Source organism: Phocoena phocoena, chromosome 18 (genome assembly GCF_963924675.1).
Source record: "Phocoena phocoena chromosome 18, mPhoPho1.1, whole genome shotgun sequence".
Classification (NCBI taxonomy): domain Eukaryota; kingdom Metazoa; phylum Chordata; class Mammalia; order Artiodactyla; family Phocoenidae; genus Phocoena; species Phocoena phocoena.
The window spans coordinates 14034690-14043814 of record NC_089236.1 but is presented as its reverse complement, the minus strand read 5'-3'; the positions used below and the strand labels follow the sequence as shown (position 1 = coordinate 14043814).

At 41.0% G+C, this 9125-nt stretch overlaps 1 protein-coding gene across 2 annotated transcripts; it reads right to left on the bottom strand.

The window, feature by feature from the left end:
• Nucleotides 1-589: 589 nt before the first annotated feature.
• NHLRC3 (NHL repeat containing 3) lies at nt 590-8568 on the bottom strand. Of its 2 annotated transcripts, XM_065896183.1 has the most exons (7): nt 8286-8568; nt 7918-8076; nt 7468-7615; nt 4886-5086; nt 4032-4123; nt 1483-1595; nt 590-889 (listed from the first exon to the last, which is right to left on the bottom strand). In XM_065896183.1, exons 1-7 carry the CDS (start codon nt 8367-8369, stop codon nt 637-639), a joined length of 1050 nt encoding a protein of 349 aa, XP_065752255.1. In that variant the 5' UTR covers nt 8370-8568; the 3' UTR covers nt 590-636. The 2 variants fall into 2 exon arrangements, with proteins under 2 accessions (XP_065752255.1, XP_065752256.1); XM_065896184.1 differs by lacking the exon at nt 4886-5086 and having other exon boundaries at nt 637-889; nt 8286-8369.
• Nucleotides 8569-9125: the final 557 nt, after the last annotated feature.

The window sequence follows — 9125 nt, the reverse complement described above, 5'->3', positions numbered from 1 at the left end:
CAAAGCCAAGCTGGGCCTGTAAAAGAAAGTCTACCGAAGTTCACAGCAAGCGTGCACTTTTCTTAACATCTGTACCTGGACGTCCTTCTCTCCTCCTGCTTTTCAAACGGAGCTTGAGGAACTCAAACGGACTCCCCTGCAAAGTCTCCATGATTCAGACAAAACACCCCTCCTTCTGAAAGTCCTACTTCCCTGGTGCACTGCTGCCGCCGTGCTTTGTGGACTGTAAGCTACTCAAAGGCACAGACGAGCCTGCCCGCTCGTTCCCGAATCTTCAGGACCTGGCACTCTGTGGGTCCTCATTAATCAAGACCCCATCTGACCCCATCTCTCAAGCAGTTCATTTTTTACTAAGTGAATAAAGTGAAGGTTTGTGTTCTTTATGTGAAATTCAATAAATTATCCTGCAAACCCACTTTTATTCCTGTGTCCCCCCCACCCCCAGCGAGAATGAGTCTATAGGGCAAATTACTGGGTTACCACCTTAGTCCCGCTTTCCCATCCCATTTTTCACTAGAGTTACGTTTCTGTCATTAAAGTATCCTTATGCACTCATGTGTGAAATGAAGTCACAAGAATGCCCCAAAGCTGAGAATCTGAACTTCCACTTGAAAAGACCTTCAGGGAAAGAAACAGTTACGAACCGAATGAAGAGGAATAGCTCTTCACAGGGACGTATTTTTGTACTTGTTTTGCTCCAATTTCTGCTACATAGATGGCTCCGGTCTTCCCACTGACGTCTAAGAGATGAGGTGAGACCTGATCCGCCAGCTGGATCGTGCTGATCACCGAACAGTCGCCAATGCTTCCTACCGGGGGCGCCGCCGTGAGTAAGAGCCGGCTTAGATTCAGCTGAGCTACGATCAAGTGCTTCCCGTCGGGAGTAAATCTAAGGAGGAAGACATGTCACATAATCAACCGGAGCAAAGTTAACATACATGTTTATTTTTTCGACATGTGTATCCCCTACAGTGCTACACAACAGTAAGGACCTGCTTGCTGAAGGGTTCTTTTAAGGGGGCTTGAAAATTGATCTGATTCTGCTTCGCAGGGAACAAGAGATCTGTGATGACAGACTCAACCAAAGATTAGTTTATGTTTTTAAAATTAACAATATTGGAATATTACACAGAGATGAAACTAATGGAGCATCGGTGTCAGGCTGGGTCTGAAACTATAGACTCAAGATTTTTATTTTCATTCTCTGTTTAAAAATAAACTGCATCTCGAGGGCAGAGGATGTAGGAAGGTCCAGGCTTTATTATCTCTGATACTTGGATCCCACAGTGTGCTGGGAGTTTAACCGCATTCACGCTGCCTGGGATTTGAAATATGATTACATGTTCTCTGAAAACTTCTTTCCTTCTCCTTTTTCGCTGATTAAAATTAACAGTAAATGTTTTAAACTTTCAGCTAGCTCTTCAGAGAAACTTAACGTAAACCAAATCAAACAAGCATTTTAAAACAAAAAGAAATGATTACCTGACTGCAGAAGGTCCCTCTTCGGAAAAACAATTATTCCAAGCTCCTAGCCACTCCCCCGTGTCTTTATCAAACACCTGAATTCTTTTATTGCCTCGGTCCGCCACCCACACCTGGGAACCCAAAGAAAGAAAAAAGAAGAGGGGGAGAGAATGAATGTTTATTTTCATTAGTTTCATAAACTCCCATTGAGGACTTAGAGGACCTCACAGAAGAGAATATTAAAAACCCTATTTTCAGATAAGAAACTCAAACGCAGAGAAGTTAAATACTTTGTTTTAAGCAGAGCTTACAATAAGCAAGAGAGCCATGTATGGCCATCCGTCTTAACCCGAAGCCTAGAATGCTCTACTATACTAGACATCTGGCTAACTAAAAAGCTGGAGTACTCTACTATAATGCAGAGGATGGGGAGACACCGAGAAGTGAGAGCATTCATTCATTCCCTCCTCTAACCGCTGTCACTGAGTCCTGTTGACTTGTTGGTTCCTGGGCCGGCTAACAAGACAAAGACATAGAAAAGCAGCCCTGCTCTTTAGGACCCCAGGTCAGTGGGAAGCCAGCTGTTCACTCGTATCGCATCATTAAACCTCTACCTGCTATTTACCAGAGTATGTCCAAAGTTCCAAACCGAAGTGCCAAACTAAAGAGGAAGATTGGGAGATTTTAGTGACATATAAAGCATGATAATGGGCTAACAGTAGGTTTAATTTAGGTTTGCTATAGGCTGTCATGAGTTCTTCAGGAAACTGTTGTGACAAACAGACTGGACCTAAATGACATTTCGTGTACTGTATTTGATGTATGCAACCTGCAGCATATGTACAGGATGGGCCAAACGTGCCGACCTCTACCTCCCCCTTTTGTGGATCCCTGGAGTTCTTGGATTTGTGGATTCAGGACTATTTCTTCAGAGTAACCCTGACTCTTTGTCAATGTGTGTGAGTTTTGGTAGCCACTGAATTCATCTCTAGTCAGAAACAAATAAAGACTCAGTGTATCACTTTAGAAAGGCTACTGATCCCTAGGTAAGGTTATTTCTTAGATCTTTTCCTGATCTATGATTCTTTACTGAAGAGGAGTTTCCTTAAGGATTTTGGGATTACTGTCTTAGATAAGTGGCCAAGGAGGAAATACAGTTTAGACCCTTGGATTGAACCACACTATAGGTTGTTAGCATTATCTTTCCTACTCAACAGATGTTTATTATGAGAAACCTGGTTTAAGAAACAACAAGTCCAACTCTGGAACTAATAAACTTTTCACATAGGGCTGAGGCGATGATTAAATGAGTTAATCATGTTAAATGCCACAACAGTATTGCTGCTGTTGTTATAAAGACACAAGGGTCCAGAAATGAACACGCCAGGTTTTCATCACTTGGTGATGCTAGAGGATCCCCATCAAATGACCTCCAAGGACATTCCTCACCATGGTGAACTGACCTGGGTCTAGGTCTTGCCGACCCAGAAACTTGACCTTGTTCTTATCCCATGAGGGGAGTGGCTAATCAGGTTCGGGAAGGTAATGTGCAAAACCAGAATTCCAATTTTCCAGTTCCCAATTTACAGACGAAGTTCCTATGTTCAGTTATCTTCCTATCTACAATGGGAAATACTTGAAGACTTTATGATCAAAACATTCTCTCTCTGTTAACAGAGGAAGCCAAGTCATAATCAGAAGGTTGCTTGCTGAGCACAGAATCAGAAGTGGAAATGAATTAAATTTCTAATGGCGTGAAGCCAAGACAGTCTGATGCATCCACTGCGCACCAAGGCATTCAGTCATTTAACAAAGATGTAAGATGACTCCTACGTGCTAGGCACTAACATAGAAAGCAGAAGGGATGCAGTTCCAGCCCTCATACTGCCTACACTCTTATTAGGGGAGACAATTTAACCATCATCTTACAGTGTGATAGTTACTATAATGGGGGAGTAAGGGCTACTACAGGAAAACAGGTGGAGAAACTAATAGAAAACATTTTGGGTGGGTTTGGTTACAGAGAGGTGACTCCCCAAAGGAGACAACATGTATGCTTAAAGGTGTGTAAAGGCAGGAGGTGGTAGCGGACAGACGGAGGTGGGAACAAAAGAAATTGAAATTTGTTGGTTAAAGCATTCTGTTCCTCAGACAGAGTGGAGCTAGGTCACTTGGAGAACTAGAGTGTGCCTGGTCACTCCTTTTTTCAAGCTTCCAAGATTAACCTCTTCCATCTCCCTTTTGATCAACACGTTCTCAACACAACTCTTTTTTTTCAGGCAACTTCACTTATGTCCTGTTCCATTATTTGTTTCTTCTATCCTTTAAGGACAGAGGTGATCTATTTTGCTCATTTCTAAATATTTGGGGAACTTCATTATAGGACCCAAACATTTATAAGAGAGTATGTGGATATACCCAGAGGAATTGCCCAGACATACCCAGATACACACATCCACTAACATACACACGTATCCAAATGTCTAGACACTCCCGTGTGCCCATATATCCATGCTCTGCACCACCCCCATATATTCAGACAGTCCACAGCGACGCTGTATATTTACCCGACCATCAGAATCAACTGTAACACTGTGAGGAACGCTGAACTTAGCAGGCCCTGTCCCATTTTCTCCATGTAGCCAAAGGATCATGAAATCTATAAATGGTACACATATATGGTCAGAACAACATAGAGAATACGTTATGCATTTACATGTTATACTTTATGTCATAAGTTACAAAGTATTCAGTTATACCCCCAGCTGATTATGTTTTCCTGGCTTTCTGTTTATACATCCATTTGACTAATTTGTATGCTTAAAAAAATTCTTTCCCTGTTTCAAGCAATTAATCTGCTTCTTTAATGACTGTTTCCACCTGAATTTTTCATAACTCAAAACCGCTATTTAGGGTTCATGTCAACCTTGTCCTGAAACTGGTTCCCCTTATAACCAACCTGTTATTTGGTATTACCATTCCTCTGAGCTTAAAAATTATGTTTCTACAGGCCATCTTATTTAATTCCCCTGTACTGAGTTGAAGGTGTCCCTTGCCCCAGCCCCACCAGAAAAAGATATGTCCAAGTCTCAATCTCCAGAGCCGTGAATGTGACCTTAATTGTATCTGCAAAGGCCCTAGTTCCAATAAGTTACGGGTATGGAGATGAGGTGATTCTGGATTTAGAGCAGACCCTGAATCCAATGGCTAGTGCCCTTATAAGAGAAAGGAGAGGAGATTTGAGACAAAGAGACACACAGAGAAGAAAGAAATGTGAAGACAGAGGCAAAGACTGAAGTTATACTGAGTACCAGACAAATTAAATCCAACTTATTAAGTAACATTCTTATATTGGATTGGCCAAAAGGTTCCTTCAGTTTTAAAGTATTGCAATAATACCATACAAAACTAAGCCACGTACCTTGGGACAATTTGATCAACCTGTTATTCAATCCTCCATCTCCATCCACAATGTAAATATCCCCTGTGTCTTCTACATATAATTCTGCAGGGTTATCAAACTGCAGGGGATTTAAACCAGTGCCTTTTTTGCCTGGGGTACCCAAAACTTGAACAAGATCACCAAAGGAATTGTATTTTTTAATAGTATGACCGTAGAGTCCTATAAAGATAGACATGCACATTTCAAATACATAACCATAGTACAAACATTCACATTTTTCAAGTAAGCTGAGAGCAAAAATTTAACAGAATTAAATAGCAATAAAAAGTTAAAAGGCTCAGATAATTAAATGTTATGTTTGACAAGCAACAGAGCTTCATCAGTTATAGCCAAATCTGTTCATGAATTAAAACCTCAGGTACTCCAAAGTAAGATTCTAAATCCAAATAAAGAAAACTGAAAAAAAAAAAAAGACTCCTTAAACAGAAGGCTCATGATGTAAAAGTACTGGTACACCATTTTCTTCTTTTAACCTCATGACCTTGAATAAGCATTACTTGTATAAGAAAATTAAGAAGGATCTGGAAGACGAACAACTTATATTTGAAAACTCTTATTCCAGTCATTCACGGGCAGATCTCCAATTTCAGTGGGTGACTGAAAAAGTTCTTTATAATACAAACTTCTGTTTATTTGTTTATACAAGTCATTTATATCTATTCTTGGGTTAATTTTTTTAAGTTTTTTTTTTATTGCGGTAACATTGGTTTATAACAATACTGACTTTTTTAAGCTACATTTTCTCCTAGTGGAAACAAATACAAAATTCAACCCATTAGCTTTTCTTTCCTAAGAAAGGAATAGATCTTTCCAAATCACCAGTATCTTATCTTCTCACACTGAAACTTCTTTGAGTTAAAATTATCTTACAAGCAAAAGTATAAAGTGGAATATTAACAAATAGGGAAAAACTATAAAGCAGTTAACAGAAACCAACTTGAAGGCATACCAAGACCAACTAACTGGTAGGCATTCAAATGATACATTGGAAACAATGGGCTCTCTGGAAATAAAGTGAATCAGCTTGCATTGCAATCCTATCTTGACAATAGTATTTATTATTATACTTGTTTTGGAGACTTGAGCTAAAGTCTGTAGCAATAATAAGAGAACAAAACATTAAAGAAAGCATACTACAAAGTCTCTAAGGAATTGGAAAAGAAATAGAATACCAGTAAATAATTTTTTTTTAATGGCTATGATATGCAGCCATGTTTTTACTGAAGAGAATTTATTCTTCGAAATATAGGAAGGAATAGAAAAACTGTCTTCAGATCTGTGTGTGGAAAAACAAACTATAATGGAAAGAATGAAGAGATCATGTGTGTTCTTTTTATTTCTGGGAACCAGTGAAGTATTTTATAAAAAAGGATCACATGAATGGAATGAATTAAAAAGTAATGGCCTCTTTTAACAGTGAATCCCGAAAAGAAAAAATAAAAGCGAAAATCATCAAGTTTCATAGAGTCTAACAAAGAACTCAGAGATAACTTAGATTTTGGGGGGTTAACCAAAATCTTACCATCCAAAATACAGCTTTAAATAAATGGGTCACGGGGCTGAGGCTCAGAAATCTTTTGGCTTCTGAGAACAGATGTGGTAAGGGCACTTCTTACAAAAACTGAGACCTCTTTAATTCCAAAACGGTATCTGAATTAGCCAGAAGTGGGGAAACAGAAGGACTTTCAAGCCATGAACATAACTGGGACAAGACTAGAAATATTTTAAGATCTCTTTCCTTCTGAAGATCCTAAGACAATACCAGGTTATCTCTTATACCATCTTGTCTTAAGCTACAAGCACAAGCAAACGGTTATCTCTGAAAACTTATCTCACGGTTTTAAGTTCAACTGTGCTTACTTTGTTTTGCAGCACATTCTACTAAAAATATTTGACAGAAGGAAGGTTTCAGACATGCTAAAGTCAGTGGGATTTCAGAAACATTACCAGCAGTTTGTGCAGATCTTCTACTCTGGGCAAGAAAGCAGTTCTGGTTTCTCAGCATAATCTCACTCTCTCTCTTTTGTTTCACCTGGAATAATTTTTTTTCACTTTTTAAAGCATGTGGTTCAATAGCAAGAACTGAAGTCAAGGATTTTTCATTATATTGTCACAGGAGATCTGTTTAACACTATTAGGCACTTAGCCTATTATAACTTCTGTTATCAGCATAATTTCTTTTGAAAGAGAAGTGGTAAAGGAAAACTAAAGGCAAGGACTCCATTCATTAGCTTTTAGAGATCACCATTTTATTTTGCTTCACAGAAGTTTAGAATTATCTACTCTAGGAAGAGCAACTGATTTTAAAAGGCAAAAGCCCTGTGACAACTTAAAGGAAATATCATAATAATTATAGCCTCCTTGTTAAATGTTTTGATTCTACAGAAGTACAACATAAAGATTCAGAAACAAGCGATTTCACGAATCATTAAAAGAATTACAATTAGATTCGGCCACTCTGATTTTAAAACGGACAAGCAAGAACATGGGCAAAGATGTGATTTCTAGCAAGATAATTTAATAGGTATTACTAAACATACCACTTCCTACATCCGTGATCCAGACGGATTGTTCACGTGGTGTACTGGCTGCAAATATACCATGAGGTGTGTCAACTGTATAATTCCAGGCTCGTAGGAAATATCCATCCTCTGTGAACACTAATACCTTTGGGATGTTATCCCCTCTCTGAAGGTATACAAAAATAACGGCTTAGATAGGATCACTTTTAAGGAAGCAATCTTTATTTTGGCAGAGAGAAACAAAAATTACAGGTTAACCGAGGAATTTAGGAACGTTTAAAAAACCATCTACAAAACCTTACAATATTAATCTCTATCGCGTTCAAAACCAAAGTATTAACTTTAACTCAAAAAACGAACTCTACAATTGGCGTAATATAAACGTATACAGTTACTGAGTTCGGTGAGACAGGAAAACTGTTTTCTTTGTTTCCATAACCTAAAAAAAAAAATCCCAATTTTACTTACTTGGGCTACGTAAACCAATCCGTTGAGGGAGTCAACTGCAACACAAAATGTTGCTCCAGTAAAGTATTCTGAATACTTAGGCCAATCCACATCCAGCCGGTAAAGGGCTTCCTCAGGTCTCCAGGAAATTTTAAAAGCAAAGTGAAGAGGTAACGGGAGCTGGGAAAGAAGAGAAAATAAGGAAAATGGCGATGTACCATATTACACACATTTAAACGCTAAGAAACAGGCAACGCGCCGGCGGTTCGGCCCCCGGTGCAGGTTCTGAGATGAACTAGTAAGAGAACCAGCGCCACCTCCATCCCAAGACCGTCTCCCCACAGTGCTATCCACACACCCGACAGCCATTTCCTCACTATCCAACTCACCCGAGAGGCACAAAATCGAGAATGGAAAACCAGAAACGCAAGAAAGAAGCCAGCGCCGGCTACGCAAACCCAGAATCTCGTCATGACTGGACAGGAATCCTGGCGAGGGAGAAAATAGGCAGGCGGCTGGGGGCCGCCCGGACAGCCTCAGGTCCACGCGGTTCGTCGCTGCACTAAGCTCCTAGCTCCAATGCGCCTAGGAGAGAACCAGAAGGCAGCAAAGACCAGGGCGAAAGAAAATCAGAACCGGGGTTCCGGATTTTCAGCGCGTTCCCACCGCCCGCCTCCCCCCGCCCCTCCCCTCCCCTCCCTCCCCTCCCTCCCTTCCCTCCCATCCCCTTGTCACGTGCCCCGGGTTTACCCCGTGACCACCCTTCGGACGGTCCACGCTGTGGACCTCTCCGGTCCGCCAAAATCGGGGCGCCCTTAGATATGCCTTAACCACTCGACGTTCATTCTTTTAAATTCAGACTTAACAACCAATAATTAGCACAGTCAAACCTTAGAATTAAGGTTTGATTAATAACTTTCACGCTCTGGGAAAGACTTCAACTGCATCCAATTCCGAGACATCCAGGCATCCGCTATGGACACCTACATTCCCACACCAGGCCCCCTCCACAGGCTCTCCGCGAAGAGTGGCTTCAGCAGACGGCGCAGAGTTGAGTTTACTCTGGCGCGACGGGCTCCGTTGAAGGACCCCACGAGCCGGGGGAAGCTCTGGGGGAAACCAGGAAGGGCTCTTGGCGCCCTTGGCGCTGCGGTCTTCGGGAGTCCCCCTACCTGAGACCGTACCCCCTTCGCCCGGCTCCCGGTGCTCGCCGGCCGCCGGCCCGCTCC

Bases quoted from the DNA above. Each gene is read 5' to 3' on its own strand.
- NHLRC3 (XM_065896183.1), bottom strand. From the start codon at position 8,369: ATGACGAGATTCTGGGTTTGCGTAGCCGGCGCTGGCTTCTTTCTTGCG. The intron at 8,077-8,285 runs GTGAGTTGGATA...CTTCTTTCCCAG, and splicing joins CTCGATTTTGTGCCTCTCGG to CTCCCGTTACCTCTTCACTT. The intron at 5,087-7,467 runs GTATGTTTAGTA...CTATCTTTATAG, and splicing joins GATCACGGATGTAGGAAGTG to GACTCTACGGTCATACTATT.